Source organism: Pecten maximus, chromosome 11 (genome assembly GCF_902652985.1).
Source record: "Pecten maximus chromosome 11, xPecMax1.1, whole genome shotgun sequence".
NCBI lineage: Eukaryota > Metazoa > Mollusca > Bivalvia > Pectinida > Pectinidae > Pecten > Pecten maximus.
The window spans coordinates 6,198,839-6,224,084 of NC_047025.1; the positions used below are offsets into that span (position 1 = coordinate 6,198,839).

Sequence of the window (25,246 nt, forward strand, 5' to 3'; positions counted from 1 at the left end):
CATCTTTTGAAGAAATTTCGTGTCAGTGACCTATATTTTGATAAATTGGTGCAATGCATTCTTATCAACGTGACCTAAATTTGAATATCTTGTACTTTTTGTTTGTGACCTACATTTTGATTTCATGGATTCGTTTCACTGATCAATAATTGATGTTTGAAGTAATTGTGTGCCTATGTGCCTAGATTTGCTAAAATACTTTTGTCTATGTAACCTAGTCTTCCATAATTCGTTGAAACACTTTTGTCAATATGACCTTAATGTTCAGAAACACAGGGACTTGGCATATATCACAAACCCAAAGGCCAATACATACCTATAAATATAAGGATGAAGGTAAATGCCCCTGTGAAATGTATGAGGGACAATTTGGCGCTGGCTCAGGTTTTATTTAATTAAAGATGGAATTTATCTACATTACAAAATTCATTGTATATGAACATTTGCATTAAGTTCTTTCTGATTACACAGGCAAAATGGCTTGAGGTAAATTTGACCTTAAAAATAACTGACCTGAAATTGACCAGAAAATGTTCTGAAAATGAGGTCAATTTTACATGAAGAAATTTTCAGGTCATACTCGTGTGAATTGAGGTGAATTATCACATGAATTTGACCTGAAGGCCTTTTGCCTGTGTATGGTATGCAGAAAGATTGCAGATAAACAACAAAAGCAGATTATATTCTTAAATTTGTTTTTATTATTTTTTTCCTGTTTATATTCAGATTTATATTCCGTCCAATAAACTTGTAAAAATACCTTCTATATAATATTGCCCTCCCATTGCAACTTTTCTCAAGAGTTACCTCCCCTTTAAAGATGGTCCATATTCAACAAACTTCAAAGAAAGAATTTTCTACTCTACTGACTACTCATGAATTGCACAAAATATCATTTTCACATAATATTTTGAAAATTTCCTTTTTATCACAAAAGTATGGCAAGAACAATTATACAACATTCGGAATCTTAAGAGCCACTATTTTAAACCTACTGTGTAAAGGATAAGAAAAAGTGTTACATTTCAAAGCTTTGGGCATTGCTTATACAATACTTCCAGATTTAATGAACTGATTTTTAATAGCTACAGACTCAAATACATTGTAAAATCATTTTTATGGAATGTCTCTTTTTTGTGGAAATTCATCAATGGCTCTCGAGGCTGAAATGTGCTCTTAACGTTCACATATATATTTGAGATTTGCTTACAAATATACGATCCACAGACTAAAGGTTCACACATACTAAAGTGTTACTCTTTACAATAAACAGATTCAATACGTCTACAAACATAATTAATATGGCAGTAAAAAATTAATCAATCACAATTTTAAATCACATCCAGAACACTTAATTGCACACAGTATCAAGCTGAGCAAAATGAATTAATTAGCATGGACCTATAAATATCTCTTCCTCAAATTGCAAAAGTTCCGGGAAAAAATGTACATGTAAATTCATAAATCAACATCATATTGCTTATTTTTGCAAAAATGTATACATGATTTATGGTCAACTCAAACCGAACCACCGCTACTCACAAACACATATATACACATCCTTTCACATTTAATCTTACCGGTCTGTTACTGGGTCAATTTACTTCAAAAAGGGAGACAACTTCACCCCATTTAAAAATTCAGATCATTTACTACAGAGAATGCTAAAAGGCCATTTTCGTTTATCGCGATACAAACAGTTGGACGAGTTTAACCGGAGTTGTTATTTAATGAAATAATGACGGACCTAGTGATTTTATGTTTCCTTTGGACAAGCCTAAATGAGGCCTGTATCAATATCTGAATGGCCGACAAGATTTATGCTTGAAATGTTACAAAAAAATGATAACGAACCAGTTTGTCCGCATAAACGAATAAAGTCTCAAGCGTTTCGGCCGAATTTCTATTGTGACTACCTGAACTTATGTTTTCTTTGTGACTGTCTGACAATAAATAAAATAAAATATATCACAAACAAAGCATCTTACATTTGCATATGTACTGCCATTCAAATTCTTCACCCTTTCCATTTTAAAAAACTTCCATAGACAAATCTGAAATATGTCAGTTTTATAAATAAATGAACTTAATGATTTTTGTGAGAATTTAATTTAGAAGATGTTGGAGATTGAAAATAATGTAAAGTTTGAGTCTATATCAGTATTTCACCAAAAAACATTGAAGTATTTTCATGTAAACATAAAAAACATTCTTTGAAATAGCGTAGACTCATTATGAACACATTTAGAAAAAGGCTCGGAGATCTGAACATGGAAATCATTAAGATCAGACAATTTTTACCCTGGAAACTGGGATTTCTTTGTTTACATCACAGTTGTAAATAATACATGCTTTTAAATCACAAATACAAAAGTACATTTAAATTGACACAATCAGGTAACAACAATCATTCCTTGCATAATTGATACAAGTTTTCCCATCCAATACATATTTGCATAATTAATATAATTAGCAAACAATTGATTTATCAAATTTCAGCATTTAAAATAAAAACCTAAGTATACTAAGTTTTATTTTACTGCCATTTTCAACATCAAACTTGTGTCTTCGAAATGCAAGAGGATTTTTTGCATAATTAAACAATTAAATTGTATATATTAAAATAATATAAAATAAAAATTTAATCAAACCAACAAAATTGAATTCAAAATCGCAATCAACATATGAAGTAAGGAAAATGTGTGATTGTGATGATAAGCCCCCCCCAAAAAAAAAAATTTGAATAATATATTTTACCCCTTCCCATTGAGTACCACCAAATAAGATTCACTCAGGTTTCAGAAAAATTCAATATTCAAACTTTACTCTAAACTTGGCAATAATTGAAATCACTCCACTACTTAATTGAAATACCATGCTGTGTTACATGAAATATTTGTTGTTAAATAAATCTGAAGATTTCGTGGTTAGTCTGGCACCATGGAAATAGAGTTAACGATTTTTTTTATACTACGCCAAACAGCAGTATGATAACACTAATGTCTACGCAATGCAATTAACATCAAAAAGAGGGAATTTTGAAATAGACTATAAATCACTCAGATTATATTTTAGAAACATTGTGGCCGATAAAAGTTTTGTGAGGTCTATTCAATCGGAAATTTCCACAGACCTATATATAGTTATATCTATGTAGCTTCTAACCACGAAAAAAATTACCCACTTATATTTCATGTTATACAGTATGTGTATAATTTTTAACATTCTAAATCTTGTATAAGTAAATTAAACAATATCCGAGTAAAAACAATTTACAAGTATAGAAAGTTTTATTTTGTTTTAAAACTAATAACAATTACATATACGTGATAATTAAACAGAATTTTAAAACTATATGGATAAATCTAAAAAACAAAGGCAATATCATACAGACATGGGTCTTGAATAATACAAACAAAATGAAATTGATGATTGTGAGTTGATAATAGTTAAAATTTTTCACCAAGATTAGAAACAAAAGAATGATTATAATACTTCAGTCAAGTACAAAATAAAACAAAAACAAAACAAGTCTTGAATGAAAAGGTAAAATTATTTTCTGTTTAAACAATATAAATAATTTTATAAAAATGAAATGAATTTACATAAATATGAATAAAAATCAGCAATGTTAAATAATATATTATTTTATTCTATCAAAGAAATATAGGACTACCTATCAATGAATATATTAAAAAGGAAAAAAAATTAAAAATCAAAGACATATTAATTGGACCTTTGTGTGATAATGAATGTTTTAATTGGATTAGAGAGATGTAGATATTCTTGTATATAAAATAATATGACATAAATGAAATATCACATTTAAAAAATGTTCATCAATTCCTAATGAAAATATATTATTATATGTTACAAATATGTACGACATTGGAACATCAGATATATGTAGAAGTTTATGAATATATACAAGGAATTCTTACATCAGTGATATCTTTCACATCTCTAAAAATCCTTCTCACATGTCAAGCTTTCCCCTTTCTCTCATGAAATTGATGTGTATGGAAAAAATCCATCGAAAAAAAATTAAAATTCAAAAGGACAAATTATGAATATAAGAATAAATTTTCTGAATTTTCATCCAAAATGTTTCAAAATATAAACAGGAAGTGTAGTATGTGATACACAACACCTGTATACTTTAACATTCTTAATTTCTATATATTGGTCTGTTATTCTAATATTCAACAATTAAAAGAAAAAATTTGAAATGATAGAAGAGGTTGGCATGAATGAATATCTCCCTTGTTAGGAAAATGAACAAATATTTATCCCACATGTTCATAATTTTCTAAATCATAATGAAATTCATATTTAACAACAATGAAAAAATGAGGCTAATTTATCTATATAATTCTATAATGATCAATAATTACATTAATTTTATATTGTTAATGTATTATCATTGGTACGATTTACATACTAAACCTAAATACTGAATAAAAAATTGGTAAATTTAAAGGGTGATGCCAAAAAATGCTGTTAAAAAAACGGTTTAATACCAATTTATCATTGCAAATTAAAATTTTGCTTTCTAAATAAACCATTAGAAAACTGATTGAAAATTAAAATGCAATACAAGCATCAATCACAATTAATATTGATGGCACTGAAGATTTCATGACCAAAGGAAAATTACGTCAATGATTCTCCATACATTAAATCAAGATTCTCCAAATTCTACCCAAAAAGAAGTCAAAAATTATTCTTGTCCATCACCTGAATCTAACACCCTGTATACTATGACACCCTGTGTATTATGACACCCTATGTAATATGACACCCTGTACATTTCAATGCCCTGAGTACTCTTAACACTACAGGAGTAGGATTGATACTGTAAGAGACTAATTACAATTAAAATAGCTGCTACAGTTTCTCATGAAGTCGTTGTATGATGACACCATAACACAATTAAACCAATCAAAGATTGAAGATTTTGATTGTAAGTTTAAAGACTTTAAACATGTATATAAAAAGTACTAAACATTCACAGTGATGTTATATAATTAACACCTTCCGTAGTTCAGTACAGAAAGTTATGGCAGACAACCTGTAAATTTATAACATGGTTTTCACTCGTTCCTCCAGATTTCGTAGCTCTGTCATGATCTCGCCTGGAAGATCCTCATGAACTTGCTCGTCAAAGTATTTCTCAACGTCCACAACTTCCTGCAACCAACTCTCCTTTGGAAGACGAAACAATTCCTCCATGTCCACTTTCTCATTCAAACCTTCCATATTGATTGACCCCTCCTTCGGAACATATCCTACGGCGGACATCTTTGCACAGTCTTCTCCGTCGATACGACGGAAGATCCAATCCAACACTCGTGCGTTTTCTCCGAACCCCGGCCAGATGAACTTTCCCTCTGTATTTTTCCTGAACCAGTTGACATGGTACACCTTCGGCAATTTCAGATCAGGTTTCTCTTGAAAACTCAACCAATGTTTCAGGTAATGTCCGAAGTTGTATCCGAAGAATGGCCGCATGGCGAAGGGGTCATGCATGATGACTTTGCCTATAAACGAAAATTTAGAAATAATTCTATATAATCATAAGTTTTACTTTCCATATTATGTGTTGTTCATAAAAATTTAATTTTATATACAGTGGAACTTCGTTAACTCGAAGTCGACGGGACCACGAGAAAACTTTGAGTTATCCGAGTGTTCGAATTAACCGAGTTGTCATTTTTGGTGAAAAGTTTGGTCAATATTTGTCAACATTATATAATCATTATAACTCCGCTCTGCCACTCATCAGTTTAGTGTAGAGACTGGTCAGTACGTGTACACGTATATCGTTTTGTCACTCGTAGTTTTTTATGTATTTTATTTCTTGTAACATATCTTGGTTTGAAAATTGGCACTATAATGATCCTGAAAAATCTATTTTTATCTGTTGTTTCAACACCTTTCAACACCACAAACTTTTTCATTAATACTCCAGTGTCAAGATGTACTGAAAAATTTCAATATTTTCATTAATACTTGTTTGGTTGAAATGATTGAGTATATTTTCAGCTATTAAGTTTCAACAGAGTTTTTGATGGTAAATCTATACACTAAAAACTAAATTCAATCACTTACTGTAAGATCTAATTGCCTTTATTTAAATGATTAATTTCCTTGAATGTTAAATGAGATCATATCAGTCACCAAAATAACAATTTAACATGTCATAATGAACACAAAATTTGAAAAAATTTGGTAAAACTTTTAAAATTTCTCTGACAGGAGTGTTTTATCATTGAAGATTGACCCAAATAGAGTTATCTCCCTTGGTTTGTTAGGAATTTATGTTCTGTGAACAAATAATGAAATTAAAAAAACAAAATTCAACTTCATCAGTTTTATATAAAAATTATATTTTTCCTTCAGATCCAATGAATATTTTTAACATTTTGATAATAAAATAAGTGTTAATTATTTTCGCTGCTGAATGGGTATTGATGAACAACTGAAACTGTTTCCTGTACTTACTTTTGTGCTCGGCAGCAGCTGTAGCTTCCGACCTCATTGAAGCTCCGATGTACACTCCATGCTGCCAGTTCAAGGCTTCATACACAGAGAGGTACACCTGTTATATACAAACATGTTCTATTAATAGTTATACAGTGTAACCTGTGTAAACCGGATGTCACTGGGACCAGACAATTGGGCCGGTTTACACAGGTATCCGGTTAATAGAGATTGGTGATAATCAACATCTGAGAAATGGGTTTCGACTTTAAAGCAAAGAAAATGTACACGCCAGCTATTTGATTGCCTACTACAACAAAGGCAAAGTCAGCCATTTCATGATCTTGATGTTTTTTTACAAGTGCATATTAATAAAAGAAAAAGTTTTTAAGTCTGATATAGATCGTAAACCGAGAATAACAGATTTTAAATGAAGCTGTTGAGAACAAATCTAGGCTATGTCCATGCGGAATATGCAGTGTATGTACCGGTAATGCCGTCGTTGAAGGTATTTTTCCACATAGATTTTTCCATCTAATTTGTCACTGAACAAATCGTTTTTGTACTTACATAATCTCAAAATCATTTAATTTATGTAAAACGTCATATCGATAGTTTGCAAATGTTGATATTCTTCGAAAAACATGATTTAATTTCAAACAAAAACAGAAATTATGTCTATTCTTAATAAATGAATTATCCTTAAGTAATTTTAGTTTACAATTACAACAACTTCAGAGTTTTGGATATTTCACGAGAAAATCTAATTTTCTGAGCATAAAGCAAATTTTACTAAACTATTATAATTTGAATAAATTACTTTTCTGATGCTATATTCCCCTTTTATTTTCTAAATGGGAACAATCTTTATCAAAACTAGATATGGTTTTGTGCCTACCTTCAGGACGCCTTCCTCCAAATATGATGGCATCAATAGGGACTCCCTCGGGACTCTCCCAGGCAGGGTCCATGATCGGGCACTGGGCGGCTGGGGTACAGAATCTACAGATACAGAGGTCAGTTTTGGTCAACCAAGTTTGATCACAACAGTCAATATTTACTCAAATGAACGTTTGGCTTCAGTTTTATTTTCTATATAAACTTTAATACAATGTACATATGTTATGATGAGATCCAAGAGGGGATATTGGCACCCACAATAAAATGATCTTCATTTGTTTTAAGTTTGATTGAACTTTTCTCTTCTTAACTGATCTGATAACAAATGAAAATTTAAGAGAGATATAAGAGAAGAATTTTTTCTACGAATTAGAAATAGCAAAGCTAAACTTCAACTGTCAGCCATTTTATTTTCTGTAACAGACTCAAATTCAATAAGAACACTGATAGGTCAGCAAGGGCCCCATCGTGTTACAAGGGAGCAAAATGTATACACATCCACCCCCATTGTTAGGCTAATGGAAATATCAGTATAAAACTCCATTGGCCATTTTCTTTTCTGGATCAGACCCAAAATCAAATGGGAAACTAAGGACCAAGGGGAACCTACCTGTGAAGTTTGAGAAAAATCCTCCTAGCTCTCAAAAAAAAAGTGATAACAAACTTCAATTTTCAAATTCCAATAGCTACCTGGTAGCCATTTTGTTTTCTGAATCAGGTCTCAAAATCTAACGAGCACAATAACAAGCATTGTTTATGGATGGACAGATGGATAATGGACAGACCATGGATGCAGGCTAGTCGGTAAAAGTAGACAAACACAGACCTGAACTGCTCAAAAAATGTAATTTGCTCAGGTATGAAGATATTTTGATCCATGCACATGATTTCATAACAAAATGAAATTATATATTATGTTGGGGATGTAGGAATTCAGATGATTGGATGTTTGGACACGAAGCCTACATATATTCAACCTAATGTTTTGAAGGATTGTAGCTACCTGGTAAGACATGCAGACAGGATAATTAGTACCTTTCAATACAAATAGGGCATTATATTAGATAGACCTGAAACTGAATACTGACGAAATCTCTCTCTCCCTCCTTGTAGATACATAGGGCTATTCCATTAAAATATCTACCTGACCCCCGGACTCAACAATGAATCACTTCTATACATGGTTGGATTGCCTTCCTATTACATTCAATAGGTGGTACCCCTTAACAGACCTGAAGTCCTGGGGCGGGGTAGATGTTTTACTACTGGAAAAGCTCTTAATGGTGACTCCAATATCTCACCAAAGAGATTTTCTTAACAAATAACAGTACGTATGGATGAAACCCAAAATCAGTAAATCTGCCAACATACCGTGAGTTAGGGTGTGCAGAGTTTCCGCCTTGATCTGAGGTCCAATTCTCAACGTTGAGCCAGGAGGTAATTGAGGTATTTTTATCAGTCTCGCTCTCCATGCCTTCCCAGTATACACCGCCATCTGAGGTTTCCGCTACGTTTGTAAAAACTGTATTCCGCTGGATGGTTTCCATGGCATTCGGGTTTGTTTTCATTGAAGTTCCTAAAATCAATAAATAAATTTGTGTTATTGAAGTAAATTCAAGAAATGTTATTTATATTATTCATTTAATTTTCCTAGAAATCAAGTTCTGCTGAATCGATGTTAACCTTACCTGGAGCCACTCCGAAGAATCCAGCCTCTGGATTGATGGCTCTGAGGCGACCCTCTTTGTCGAATCTCATCCATGCGATATCGTCCCCGACACATGTGATTTTGTAGCCTGGGAGGGAGGGGTTCATCATAGCCAGGTTAGTTTTACCACAGGCACTTGGGAATGCGGCTGCAATGTATTTCTTCTCACCCTTAGGGTTCTCTATACCCAGGATCTGTACCGCAAAATTAAAAACAATAATTTCAACCATGATAAGTACTGTAGAAGGCTTAACCTGAATCCATCAGCTGACATATTTTTTTTATTCGAATGTTAGATTATTAGTTACATTACTGCATTTCCAACATGATAAACGGCAACTTTTTTTCTGGTAAATATCAGTTTTAATGTCTCAAAAAAGATAGCGTTTATGCATTCCTTAATTGTTACACAAATGTATATATCATGCATTATGTAGTTTATGAGTCAAAACGTTGGATTTCTAGACCATCTCTTTGCCTCCTCTCCCGTCCTTATTCACGAAAAGTAAAACTACTTGGGTGTTATCAAGATGAAAATGGTAATGAAAGGCATTTTGGAGACATCTGGTCGCTTATTAGAGATTTAATAACAACAGATTAACATATCTTATGGGGACAATTTGAAAGAGTTCATATAATATAGAGTTTGAATACTGGTGATAGCTGTTATCATAATTTAGTTCTTATCACAATGAAAACCTTCCTCTGAATTATGACGACGCTAATTTCAGTTTTTATAAAAAGTAATGCAGCTCTGCTAATTTATCATTGTGCTAATCTTGTCTAAATTCTATTACCAGGTAAACTGTGCAAAACTTAAAATACTCACAATAATTATGTGGCATATGGGAATAAAGCTTTCTATTATAATATTTTATATATTGTCAGAACTTTTTTGGAAATGCAGTGGTCCCCCTATTTAAGACCACTCTCAAAAACGACCACTCCTTGTATGCATCTAAGTTTCTTGTTCACCGACGTTTTCCAACAATAAATTACCCCTTCTAAACAACCACCCCACTAACCTGACCAACGACCGCTTAATCTTTTACCAAATCATTTGTTTCATATAAAACCTGGAATCTTATTAAATCACACTGCTTGAGTTTTGAATTAATTCAATGTATACTATCTGGATTTAAACAAAGTCTTGATACCCACCAACATGTGTTCAGCAAGCCAGCCTTCCCTCTTCGCAAGAATGGAGCCAAGGCGAAGAGCGAAACATTTTTTGCCCAGAAGAGAATTTCCACCGTAACCACTGCCAAACGAGCAGATCTCATTCTTGGCTGGTAAGTGTGCAATGATTGTTTTCTTAGGATCGCATGGCCAGTTGTTTTTTAGGGGATCTGGAAGAGAAAGAAGGGAGATAACTCTAATAATTTTCGATGATATTTATAATTTAATTCTTCTTCTTAAAAAAAAAAGAGGTATCTTGCAAATGAATACATTTATCTAATAAATAGGGCTCATTTTTCACACCAAAAGGAGTTGTTTAACTTCATAAAAGAAGAAGAAATAAAACAAGAGTCACAAATATTTGACGACAAAGAAATTATTCGAATGTGCCCTGTTTTTGAAATAAATTTCCGGATTTCAATTTGAAGGTCGAGTTGAAGGTCATATTGTTGAGATGTACTATCATGTCCCCAATTTTACCTGTTAGAGGGAAAGGCCTGCCGACAGAATGTAGACATTTGACGAAGTCGGAGTCACCAAGCGTTTGTAGCACCTTGGCACCCATACGTGTCATGATCCGCATGCTTGCCACGACGTACGCAGAGTCTGTCAGCTGTACTCCGATCTTGGACAGAGGTGAGCCAATCGGCCCCATACTGAACGGGATCACATACATGGTTCTTCCTGTGGAATATAACAAATTTCTAGTGAATATTTCATAAAAATTCAATCGCCCACAATTATGTACGAATTCTGTAGAAGGAGCATTAAAACTACCGTAGGAATTTCATGACCATGTCTTTAAAACTGATTTAAAGAGTAAGGAGTTTTAATCAAACCAGACTTCTAAATTATGTTTATTTCTTCTAGAGGGATAAATACCTTAATTCCTGAGTACACACAAACACCCTTACTTATACCCTCACATGCCCTCACCTATACCCTCACCTATACCCTCATATATACCCTCACCTATATCCTCACAGACACTCACCTATACCCTCACACACCCTCACCTATACTCTCAAACACCCTCACCTATACCTCACCTATACCCTCACCTATACCCTCACACACCCTCACCTATACCCTCACACACCCTCACCTATACCCTCACACACCCTGAACTGACCCTCACATACACTTATCCAACCCCAACCACCCTACTTTGCCAGTGGTCATGAACATCCTGATATTTGATTGACAAATTGAAGTGTCTTAAATCAATAAGTTATTCTTCTAAATTTCTTCAGATTGGTATTCACAAAATTTGGTAAGTTTAGGTTAAGAATATGTGAGAAACTCCCTAATAATAACAAGGATGGATAGTATTGCAACAGCAATACAAAGTCCCCTGCCTGAGCTAGAAGTGCACCTATTCATTTCCTATTTTTTTTTTGAAAAATGGTTTTTCGAAAAAAACAAATGTAGGATGCACAACTACATGTTATACTGATCATGTATACCAAATTTCGTTAAGATCGGAGTAGTACTTTAGGAGGAGTTGTCCGGACAACTATTGCGTGACAGACAGACGGACGGAGGGTAAACCTATAGTCCCCCCGTTTTTCAAATGGCAGGGGACTAATAACACACAGACCTAACATAAAACCACCTACCACTCATACAGCCCGGAAATCTCTGCTCCATCTCCACTTCTAGGTTGTCCGGACTAATCCAGTTTCCTAATGTGCCGGAAATTCCTGCTTTACGAACTGGAATGGTGTCCCGTTCATTTTCCGTCGACATGAATGTCAATTTCTCTACTCGAGCAACATCGGCAGGGTCAGTTCTGGCCAGCCAGCTATAAGGGAGGTAACTCTATTATATAGATACAGGTCAAATGGTATATGTTACAAGTTAGTAGCTATTAGATGCCTTTTTACTGCTACATTGTAACTGTATCAAAGGCACTCGCCTTGTCTGACAATACGCCTAAATACGAGAGCCTGTGGATGTATGACTGTATTTTGTTTTTGTCGCTTGAAATGAAAACCTCTAGTTTCTATTGCAGAATACATCGACATATTTCAAAGTTTTTATACTAATGAAAATTTCAGAAATACATATTTCATCAAAACAAATTCTATTAAACATGGAATACCAAACGATAAAAACTTCAGCAATAATTCCTAGCAATGCTTATAATTTAAAGACAAAATGTTGAGTTTGGAGAGAGAAACTTGAATCTTTTGCGGAAAAAAACAGAATCTTACAAGAAAAATTAAGATGTACTGAAATGTTTGTAAAGATAATTAATCCATTTTCTTAAACATAATTAAGCGATTGTTTTAAACAAAATAAGCCATTGTTTTTTAACAACTTGGAAGATTAGGCCTATACTACAATACTCTGTGATTTTACTCACCAGTTCTCCATCTTAGGGAGGGGCTTGATCATGCCATCCTTCTGGAGGAGGTAGAGCAGTAGATTATTTTCCCCTTCCGATCCATCACAGATGTGGACGGAGGACGGCTGACAGAGTCGGATATTATGGTCCACATAGGTCTGGACTTTCCTTGGTAGGTTGTTCCACTTTCCGTAGAGGATATTTGGTACAGAGTGATAGGCGTTCCTAGTTTTCGGGATACATGCTGATTCCTTTATCAACTTTGATGCAAACTTCACACTGGATAAAAAATAAAATGGTGTTGTTTTTTTATAGATATGATATGCTAGGTACGTTATCACCAATATTTATGATTCTAGTTCATCAATATTTTGTTTATATTGAACAGCTTTTTTTATTTAAAAAAACAAACAAATAAATTCATCACTAGCAGCCAAAATTTGCAACATCTTCTACATCTTTGACTTTTACAAACCAAATAAATACATTCCAAAAGACAAATTTTCAACATCTGTCACAGACTACATGAGTATATGTGTACAAATATGTTGATGATGCAGGCCATTGGGGCCATTTGTTCTACAGATCATATTTTCAAAATTTTTCTATAGGTCATAGTATTGTTCCGTTAAGTTTGCTGTCAAAAACCAGAATTTTCTGAATATGATCAACTTAACTACTGTTTGCTTGGATATTGTTTCAATCTAAAGATATAATTTCAAATTAACGTTTTAGTAATGGTTCAGTAAAATGACAGCTCACCAAACTAACGCAAAACAAACACTATTTAGCCCATGTAAATAAAAGAGTACTTGAAGAAGACATTTAGAAATATATCTAGTCGAATGCACCTAACGCCTCTTAACATTGATCAAGCTTGGCGAGGGTATTTGTATAAAATGAATACCTTGGTACAATTCATCAAGTATTTATACAGCAGTTAACATTCTGTTGTGGCAACCTGTTCACTATACAGAATACACCTACAAGCTCCTTGCATTTAATTATATTTTTCAGCGCTATCAGCTTAATGAGCAATAAAAATAAATATGTAAGCTTATCTTGATCTGTTTCAAGTCTACTTTTAAAATATCTTTAAGATAAAAAATATGTATAAATATCATGTTACCAATGTTAATTGATTTATGAATATTATACTAAAAGTAATTTTTTAACCAGGAAACACTTTATGTTTTAAAAGCCTATTATGTAAAGCTGTATATGAATTGGAATTAGATAATTCTAGATATTTATAATTATATAAGACAGGGCCAGACAGTTAAAATACAATGCATATTGCTTTTGAATATATTAGACAGTAATATAAGCCCTTAACAACGAATAGCGCCCCTTCTTCATATTTAAAAAATTATCAATGTTTAAATAGCAAGCCTGTTGGGTTCATGTGTAAATTAAAGTACTCCAGCAATAAGCAAGTAATTAATTATCAAGCAACTTGGTACTTTAAAAGTTTATCAAGTATGAAATTATTTCTCTTTCCTCCACAGGACTAATTATGATATATTTTCATTCTATTATTATTAGAAGTAAAACAATGCAAGAATTTTCAAGATATCTCAATTATTTATATCTTACTTTTTTTTTTTTTACAAAATGTGTGGTTTTGTTTGTAGGTGAAATTTCTGTCAATTTACAAAGCAAAATGTCACAGGTCAAATATCATAAAAAATGCAAAAAAAAATATTTTAAGTAAAAACATAATTTATCCTGCAGTATAGAATGTTTAAAAACTATTCCTTCCACTTTTTTTACATGATTTTTGAAAACTATCTGATGTACCATATTTGTTTTACATGATTATTTTCACGTCCATTATGACGTCATTCATTTAATGATAAAATGTTACTTTTCATGGCAGAAAAAAAACAAACATCTACAGTACAGTATCCTTGTTTTTTATTCAACAGCAAAAGATCTACTTTTGAATACAATTTTTATCATTGATCTGCACTCACATGAATAAATACTGTTGCTGAAATTTCCACTTAGCAAAGTTTCTGACTGCCTACCAAAATGTTGTTTATCTTCAAAATTCTGCACAATATTATGAACATATCAGGTAATTTTTAGGACCAGATCAACTACAGACATCTTACCCTTATTATTTGTTAAACTGTGACAAACACAATCAAAATTTAAACACAGATTCTCAGCTATCTGTCATTTACATATTACATGCAAACGCTTACAATGAGTTTTCAAGCTCCTCTCCAATTTCTTGCAGAAGAATAAAAAAATTCATTTTTTTTTCAACATCTGTTGACTGATTTTGTATGTTAATTCCAGTGTCCGGTATGTAGAACACGGAACTGAATTGAAGTGTGAAAACTTGTTTAATGTCCCAAAAACATTCTGTACAACTAATCTTACAGACTTATACCTTGGTAAATTCATTCATCAAAGTCTGGTCAACTTACACATGAACATGCAAGTTAAAAAACATTAACATCACCCATACATAGAGGCAAATTATGGCTAATAAGTAAATTTAATTTTAAATTTTGAGATTTTTACAACAAGAAATTCACATGTATACATTTTTATGTAGGTCAAGCTTGAAATTACAATTTTGAAGTTTTATTATGTTACGGATGAAAAATCATATTTTGAAATGTCTTTTTTATTCTATTTATGAGGCTTTGAAAAAAATGTATAAAAAAAGAAAAACATGTGGTATAAAAAAAGTAAAACATAATTGTTTTCTTATTTGTTTTGTTGTTTTGTAAATAAAAAAACATGGTCATAAAACACCTCAGAGTAGGAATTTGTTTAAACATGCATGTAAATAACTTATGAACACAGTTACTATATACATAGGACGGTAATATTCTATGAACAAGTATACCACATTCAACTTGATTATTTTCAGGTTCAGTCTGCCAGATAATTCATTCAGCAAACCCATCTAACCATAAAGTTCAGTCAAATCTGATGAACAAAATTGTTAAGTCTCTACGAAGTCAAAGTTAACTGAAGTCATTTCTCAATCCAAACCACCTGTGGTTGTCGCGGTTATGTGATTTGATTTCAAATCCAAACATAAATAAACAATAACTGGCCATCCATCTTGAAAAAATGAAAAAAACAAAACATTTTTAATCGTACGAAGTCACTTAATTCTATGCTAAAGCACATATATACATGTATCAACAATCAATACAATGAAAACCTTTTAATTTACATGTATAGTATTGATCCAAATAAGTGGGTTATGCAAATAGCCGATATGCAATTTATTAAAATGGTTCCTCGACCTGTTTGTCCCAAACCATTAACACAGTATAGATAAACAAAAATAATCTTCTGAATTTTAAAATCCCTACAAAGGTCGAATGGGGTCAGAGACCCCCATCCAAGTCTTGTTCTTCAGTAAAAAGTTTAATAAATACCATAAGCGTAAGTGAACCCTACAAAAATATAGACTAAAATGTTGAACTACATTCAGCCTAAATATTCAACGTAGATCAATTATATTGAAATTCACTATTAATTGACTGATATTACAATTTTCCAAAATTGTGACCCCTACCAGTATAATCATAAAAAAAATCAAAATTAATAATCTATGTTCACAGCTGTGGAAATGCAAACTACATTTAACAAGCATACGGTATTTCTAGAGCTATATATACATGTCATCTACTGGCCCTTGCTAAAAATAGTAACAGTGACCTTGACCCAAAAACGCTGAAAAGCAAACTAATGTCTAAAATATCACGGTCATTGAAAAAAAGATATTTATATCATTGTGTGAAGTTTGATCAAAATCCCTCAAAAAAGAAGCCGCTAGATATAGGGCGTTGACAAACGCCAGCGTTATATACTTATAAACATATGTACGCGTACAAATCTATAATTCTCCTAGTTTCATCAGTATTTGATGGGGACTAAAAATAGAAAATGCTTATGTTGCTCAGATATAGTAATAGATAATACTGAGAAATTTATACAGCAGGCAACTAATTACAAATTTTTAACTGATAATGTATTCCTTCATATGTTGAAGGAACTTCTGTGCATAATTTGTTCAATAAGTTTTATCATATTGAATATTTTATTAGTCATAATTTAGCACAAGAAATGATAGGGAACGTTTGAGCTCTAAAGAAATTTTAAGAATCTTACAACAAGACATTGTCAGCTTAATACAGAGGTTATGATCTTTAAATTTACCAAATTACTTTTTGTCACTCAAGCATTTTTCCGTGCGATATATTTTATCAACTTGGAAAAGTTTGAATGATGATTCATCTCTTTAAACAAAACTCAGGCCACCTTCATTGCAGGACTTGAAACAGCTGATGACTGACCTACTGAAAGTCTTATCAACAATTGTCTCTAAAAAGCTTTGTTAGTCTTACAATGTAAAGACACAATTTTTTGTGACAAAAATGTTAAATAAACTCTGCATTATTGAAAGGTTGAATTATGCATGTGAACTTGTTGCTTAAGATCAATACATTTAAATTTTCTGAAAGTATTCGAAACTAAACATTATATTTACAAGCATACTTAATTTATGTAACTAATTTCAGCTAAATCATCAAAACCAAATTAAATACTTCTTATATAACATACATATGAAAATAGAAACAACAATCAAATGAAAAATAATGTACTATTGAATATTTCATTTTCATTATATGTTGTTAAAAATAATGTACGAAATGTATGTTATATGCCTGGAAAAAATAGCACTGATTTTTTTGTGCATTTTTATTTCACTCAATTGTCTTAAGCTGACAAAACTTCACTTATTAATAGTTAGCTTAATTAAAATTATTTATATATTAATCTTATTTCTACAAATATCAGGTAAATTTCAACCATAGAATGCATAAATATATATATGATCATGGAAAAATTATGCGAAGGACGTTACTCTGTACTTCAAAATGGGTCAATGTTAAACTGACAATGCTTCAAGGCGGCTTCAAGAAAATGTCACATTAAAACTTATCTGTAGTAGGCCTACCTGAGGATTACATGTCCACTATCATGTCCACCTTATATATATGTCAAGTCAAGGTTATACGCAGAGACTGGAAATCTCTCATATACAGAATAATCTAGTTCCTGTTCATTTGAACGTGGTGTGCATTGGAGCGCGCGGCTCAACGAATCACATGTTGCGTATAATCAATGATGCCTCTTAAAAAAGCACAAAAGCAATATGGCTGAGTGAATTTTTGAAATCAATTATTAATTTTGTTCAGTCTCCCAACAATGGAATATGCATTTTAAGCCTTTTTCTTTTGTACATCACGTACATGAACAGAAAGGCTTGACCTAATTTCGTGAATCGTTGCAAGGTCTCCAAGTGAGATTTATAATTGATACTCCGGATCTTTCATTAATGAATATATAGTATTATATACTGCCTGGAGTCTAATATAATACGTTGCCATAATACCCAATATGGATCCCTGTGTAAGCCAGATGATAGGTGACCTTATCTGAGAGCAATACGGCTTATCTTGTGGTCAGGGACACCCCATACCGAAACCACTAGAACCCCTTACTTATATAGTGGAGTAAATGTATACAACTACACGTTATCTGCATTTTATCGTAGTATAAGTTTTGTCCAATAATTTGATGATGAAACACGTGTTCACTCATGTTCAGAGCAGGTACAGGATTTATCCTAGTTATCCTAGCTCTTGAATATGGACTATGATATTGAATTTTTTTTTCATAATGGACATGTATAAATCAATGACCGCATTCTTATTCAATTATTTATCGATTTTTTTATTAGAATTCAATTTTTCCTGATTTTCTCCCTCTCTTTTGTCTTCAAAGTTAAATGACAAGTCAATTTGATTTACCAATAAAATGCTATTAATTAATTAAGGAAACTTCAAATGATATATATATATATATATATATATAAAACAAAGATACCGTAAACAGCACCATTTAAGCGGTTGCATGAAATAAAACCAAAATGTGTTAGATCATACCAGGAACAAAAAAATAGTTTAAACAAGTATTTTGTGGAATCCGGAGTAATGTCCGTATATCTTACTAAACTTATAGTCATTTGTATACGCTTTCTCTCAGCTGATCGCGATTAAGTGTGAAAATAACGATATAAGGCTTGAAATAAATGCAGAAGAAAGAACAAGTATGTATTACCTCAACAAACTCCGGAAAACAACCATAGCGAGGAATATGGGGGAGAAGGGGTAGATGTTCTTCACGTGCCGACCCAACCACTGACTAGCCAAGCTCAAGCCACACCTCACCGACACAAAGAGTTCACTTCCGGTACACGGCCCTAAGAACAGGTGCGTATGGAAATTTATTTACAGCGATTTTTCTTCCTACTCTTTATTTATGCTAATTTTATTCCTAGAATATCGAATTATTTATGTCAAGGTTATTTTTCGTGGAATACCCAGATTTAAAAATGAGTCATTAATGTCAGGGACATGTGATAGTATGTCCCGTGTTAATGTTAATTATAGATATTTGATAGCTAGATCTAGATATCGTCTAGTATACCAACTGTGTGTGGGTGTTTGAGCTCGGAGAACTTTTTTTCTTCTTCAAATTTTGCAATGTATATGTACATGATATACATGTAGCTTGTTGTTTTCGCAGGTTTTTTTCTTTTCTTGATTTTAAACAACAGTTAATTTCAAGAAAATTTTGTTTACCAAAATTTGAAAAACTAGGAAAAAAATGTCTGGGGTGTATTATTTAAAACTTTATTGTATTCGATAGTAAATAATTCATACTACATGTATATAATTTAATAAATAATTGTGTAATCACTGATCACCAAAACAATCCATGTACATGCGTTAATGGCATGTTAATAAAAGTTAGCAACTGGCAACAGAATGAGTTTGTACTTTGTCAACCAAGAAACCAAGGAGAGATTATAAGATACGCAGGATTGTTAATTTAGGGGTGACAAAAACTCCATAATAAAACATAAAAGCAGGCACATAAATCTCTAACATATCACTCGACAAATAACGTTATCTGTAGTTAACAGGGACGGAAAAGTATTTTGCAAAGGGGTTCAAGTTTGATTTATGAAATTGCATGTATCGACTAAAGTGTTTGCATTTGTACAAGGTATATTGCGTTTTCATTTAACCCCAAACCTCACATACAATGAAACAGCATTGAACTTTTTTTTCTACTTTCTGTATTTTTCTTCTCCTGGCAACAATCTCTCCCAGAGTGCATTGCGGTTCCCTTTATAACAAGGGAACCACAATGCATTCTGGGAAAGATTGCTCTTGGCAAGTGCATTATAACATTTAAAACAATCCCATCCTTGGACCGGTCCGTATTTCTAAATGAACAAATGTATATCATAACAGGCCCTCTATCAAAATTACGCATAAAGGGGAAAGAGCTCTCCATTCTTATAAAAAAATTTACACACAGCATAAGTTTGAAAACTTGTGTCCAAATCATTTGTGTATATATTTAAAATGGAAATATTAAATAATAGTGAATTGGTTTGGCTTGGTTTATTTTGTTTAACGTCCTAAATAAAACTTAATAATGATAATGATAACCTCCATTCTTAGTTTCAAAATTTCACTTCACATTCATCACTAGCCTTACAAGGATGAATTGTTAAAATTTATCCTACAATATAAAACTTGTATGATTCAGCATTTAGTTTTCAAACACACTACCCGGAAGTCCCAATACATGCTTTTAATACAAACTTCGGTCGCGATTGAAGCAATAAGTTTGATTCGGGGAAAAAAATCTCAAAATTTATTACGTCTATAAAACAAATAAAACACTTTTTCGTAACGACTGTGGGAGGACACCGGGCTACCAGAGAATGCCCACGTGGTCGTGCTACGAGGAATCGGACCGGGTGTTGGTCGTCTTTCACGCGTTACCAGCGGTGGTCCGAGTTTCCTCTGGCCTTGATAACACTCAGACTTGTATGGGACCTACACCATCATGAAATGTCAGAATGCTCAAGTCCGGTGTCAGGGCCAGGCAAAACTAGGTATACGCTTGAACCAGAGACGCCACGTGTGATATACACGTCTCTTCTTGAGCCTACTAGCAGCTATAATATATCGAAATTGACATTTCAGATTGTTTAATCATTTCTAAAACCAATAAAACACTCTTTTTTTTTTGAAAACTTACTCGCACTAAACATGATTTTGCTATGGCATATGGCTGTACCCAATGACTACGATATAGATACATCTTGTCCGCCTTTTTGGCACAGTGGTAGCATTTTGCTAGCTAGGTCATTTTAATTGAGTATCGTACATAAAGGGGCTGAGGCGGCCGAGTGGTTAAGGTGTCCTGACACTTTATCACTAGCCCTCCACCACTGGGTTGCGAGTTCGAAACCTACGTGGGGAAGTTGCCAGGTACTGACCGTAGGCCAGTGGTTTTTCTCCGGGTACTCCGGTTTCCTCCACCTCCAAAACCTGGCACGTCCTTAAATGACCCTGGCTGTTAATAGGACGTTAAACAAAAACAAACCAAGGTGTCGTACATGCATGTACGTAGATCGTGAGTTCGAGGTGTGGGCCCCTCCATGGCACGGATCAAGTCAAAATTGTCACCCGTCAACTATGTGTTTATAAGTTACACATAAATATACACAAATATTTCAAATATACAGTATAATAATTTCAGTAAAGAGAGAACGAATATCTAAAGTTTAAAATCAGAGAGCAGGTAAAATTGCCGATGATCTATCATCGCCTTATTAATTTTGTATGCGTCGTCAAGAACATGAAACAGAAAAGCCATATAACTCTAACACATGTCACGGACTTCTGGACAATGTAATTCGGTTGTCACATCCTGGTCCCAAAATACTTTATTCCTAAAGAAATAGCCAGGTGCGTCATAATGGAGACATTTGATTGGTTGCCATGGACAACGTCCTCTAACTTTACATGACGCAAGACAATGATGCAATCTTCTTTATTTTAATTCCAAGAATCAATTTCTAATAGTTAAGTTATGATTATACAACAGCGATTATATTTACAAGGTGCAGTACCTTTATTTATTTATTTATTTATTTATTTCATCTGAAGAATGATATACCTATTCCGTGTGCTTATAAATACTAGTATCAAAATTGCCATTACACCGCATATAGATTACTGGATGCGTTCAATTATTCAGTTGTCCACGTAATCATAAGAGAAACTCTATCTGAATTTGCTCGTTATTTGTAAAGGACGGTCTACAGATGTGTTTGCTATTGTTGTTTAACGGGTAAAGTTAATTGATCCGGTTCTTTTCCAGGTTATTCACCTCGTAAACTATTTATAGAAAGTTCTAGAGGTGTGTGGAAATCGCGCGATTTGATTGGTTGAGAGGGACAACGCCTCCAACGTGGCGAGTAAACAAACATCAGCTGTTTACGCTCTCTACTCCTACAATGTATAGTGAATGGAAAAATATATAAAATAAAAAGTGTGTTTGACAAAAAAGGGGATTTGGGATTAAAAAAAATATATATATATTAGCAGAGAAAACATAATCTTAATAAAATTTATAACAATTTATATTTTAAGAGAGAAAAATAAGAATCTTACCTGGTACCACCATTGAGAGTACTAGCTGTTGTAGCTTTCTCTACTCCCGTCTTCACCATGATTAATAAATATTTTCTTATAACAAATGTACACAAATTTTGCTGAGTGTCATCAGTGCATCGAGCGGAAGAGATTCTGTAGAACTGATGCAATTCCAAGTGCGCGAGCTCCTTTATACTGTCAGGAATGACGTCACTCCTTAATAGCAATGAGCGTGTTTACTGTAGCGTTCTGTCAATTCATACGAGGATATCCCCATGTCGGTCAAGGTCACAGGGAAATTAACCAGCACGTGCCTGTTTTTGTCCCAAAATACAGTAAACATATATATACAAGAAAACATAGTATAACAGAAATATATTTAGGTTAAATAATGCATTTAGTTTATTTCAAAAGGTTAGTAAACAGCTACAGAAGTAAACATCAAATTAGATTGCAACGGACATTTTCGCATAATAATTATTATTTATCATTATTATTTTTACTATTTTACAATTTGGAAATATTTGTGTCTTAATTGGGGTGGCTAGGTTAGGGTGTTATATAATTATATTTTAATAATATAAATCGATCCCCAAAATTAAATCAGTTCGAACAATATACAGCGCAGAGGCAAATTGGAATATAGAATGCATATTATTGATGGTCGGGGAATATAAAAAAAAGATGCTAAGCAAAAATACAAAAGATTCAATGTCCCATATCTTCAAATTTTTATCAAAATTGAAATAGATTAAAAATCATGCTAGCTGTTGCTCCTGTAACAGTATCAGATTTGGACTTGTGACTTTCGTGCGCGTGCTGCACAGTCACTGAAGATGAGGGCGATATAAGTACAAGGAACAATCGTCACCTCTTGATCTACTCTAGAACAATACATACACACGTACTTTGTTAAAAGTATACAGAGATCACGTGTATCTCGAGTATTATTAATACATTTATAACCCCTACACTTCACGCACACGTGACTGGAGAGCTATGCTTTCCGGTTTATCATCGTTTCCTATTGGAGTGGTTTTTAAGCTTATCTGGGTAGGAACGTCTGTGACACATGTTATTTTATGTAAATATATATTGTAAATTGTCTACCGTGAGATGGAAATGGACATACATATACACAGAGAAAAACATGCAATCTGTTTCATATGTAATTCAAATTCACTTTAATTTGAATAGTGTGTTTAGTGACGCTGGGAGATTGATTGATATAAGCTTTAAGCTTGTTTCCAGATCCTTTTGTAAATTAAGAACTGACTTTTTTTGTATTTCTTTATGCAATGTCTATGGATTAAATAACATACTTTTAAACTAAGTGACACATGCGTCATGCAAAGTTATACAGTATCGACTAGCCAGCTTACTATGACGCCAATCTACCACAAGTATGATAATTTATTATTAGACCATATATAGCGCATCGTAAGGCCTTATACCCTAATTTGTTGAAAAAATTAATAATTAAATATAATGAATTATCCAATTAATCAATAATCAATTAAATAAAGAAAGTGTTTTGAGGAAAGGGATGACTTCTGGAATTACTGAGAATTTTAAGATTCTTTAAATAATAATAACAATAATAATGTTTAGCTACCAGCTCTAAATCTTGGACCGGATAAAGATCAGTCGGAAGTGGAAAAACTCAGAGAATTTTTATCTTCAAAATCTATTTAATAATCTAACTATGCTTTGAAGCTGGGGCTGGTGGAGACGAAGAAGAGTATTTCATAGAAGCGCACTACTGCCTCTGTGATCATAATTAAGTCAATACTGTATTAGCACAGGATATGTCTAGTCTTACATTTTAAAAGAGTTGCCAGAAATACCCATATATATATATATATGATAAATTAATGGTATTTCTGGCTAGGATTTTAATATAAGACATATCCCTGTGGTATTAGTGTATCACACTTCACGCATGACTGAATAACACTGAGCAAATGCGTGGACTTTGAACCCTTGGTTGTCGTCTCCACCCAGTTTAATATCAGGTTACTGCGTACATACATACGTACATAAACTTATATACAAATATAGCTGATGAAGTCACTGGTTGTGTTATCGACTTATTACTCTGCTGTCTGATAGGACACAGATGACGTGAGAGGGGTGTGTGAAAACGGAGCATTCTGATTGGATGGCGGGGACAGCGCCCACAAAATGCGATCAGCTGTTTTCAAAATCGTGTGACATATGTCATAATAGAAAGAGTGCACCTTAACAAACAGATACGTACTTAGATTGTAGCCCAACTGATATGTATTTGTGTTGTCATATCGATTTTGGTAAGAAATATTTGAATTATAAATAATGCTGCGACCATAAGAGATTCATTTTGGTAGATTGGCGCCCATTGGACGGGTGCGAGTGTGAACACACATCATGATATACATGTATATAGGGGAGGGGTGTTGGTAAGGGGGCATATATACATTTTACAGTGTAGGGATTGATGGTTATGTTGACGATGCGATTATTGCAAAAGTATGTAGGAATTGGAAGGTTGGGACATATATAGTTGGGGTGATGATGTATTAAAGGAGATTACGATCAGGGTGAACCGAACGAACTCCTCAGACCAACAAGTGCTATAGGGATTTAATTATTATTGAAAAAATTGACGTCTTGGGTAGTACATGTAGTCTTAGGTAGGATGGCATGTCATTTAAATTTCACAAGATTTCACGATTCAATATTCATATACATATATATACAGTATATGTATATCCATTCACTCAAGTCACGCGTGTGTCTGCATGTATTACAAAATATTATACACTCTAAAACGTTTCACGATTACACACTATTCTGTAATTCTTTACTTTTCAACAAAAACATATGGGTAGTTTTTCATAAATCTATTAATTTCAGGATTTTTATGTATAAATTTACATACTTTTGTTAATTGTCGAGTGTTGCAAGCCATAGAACTATACTATTCGTGTACATTAAAATTCTGTACCGCGTTGTTTACGCTCAATATTACTGGCACGCTCTGGATTAGTTTCTTCTGTTCCAAGACGCATACACAGTAAT

General features: G+C 33.0%; 1 protein-coding gene across 1 annotated transcript; it reads right to left on the reverse strand.

Moving 5' to 3' along the window:
- Nucleotides 1–681: 681 nt before the first annotated feature.
- LOC117337117 (phosphoenolpyruvate carboxykinase, cytosolic [GTP]-like) lies at nucleotides 682–22,354 on the reverse strand. The gene is given in 12 exon segments (XM_033897910.1): nucleotides 682–5,540; nucleotides 6,505–6,589; nucleotides 6,591–6,601; nucleotides 7,382–7,485; nucleotides 8,755–8,959; nucleotides 9,072–9,285; nucleotides 10,253–10,440; nucleotides 10,751–10,954; nucleotides 11,890–12,074; nucleotides 12,639–12,899; nucleotides 18,783–18,924; nucleotides 22,205–22,354. Coding segments are annotated over 12 exon segments (2,073 nt in total). The 5' UTR covers nucleotides 22,218–22,354; the 3' UTR covers nucleotides 682–5,079.
- Nucleotides 22,355–25,246: the final 2,892 nt, after the last annotated feature.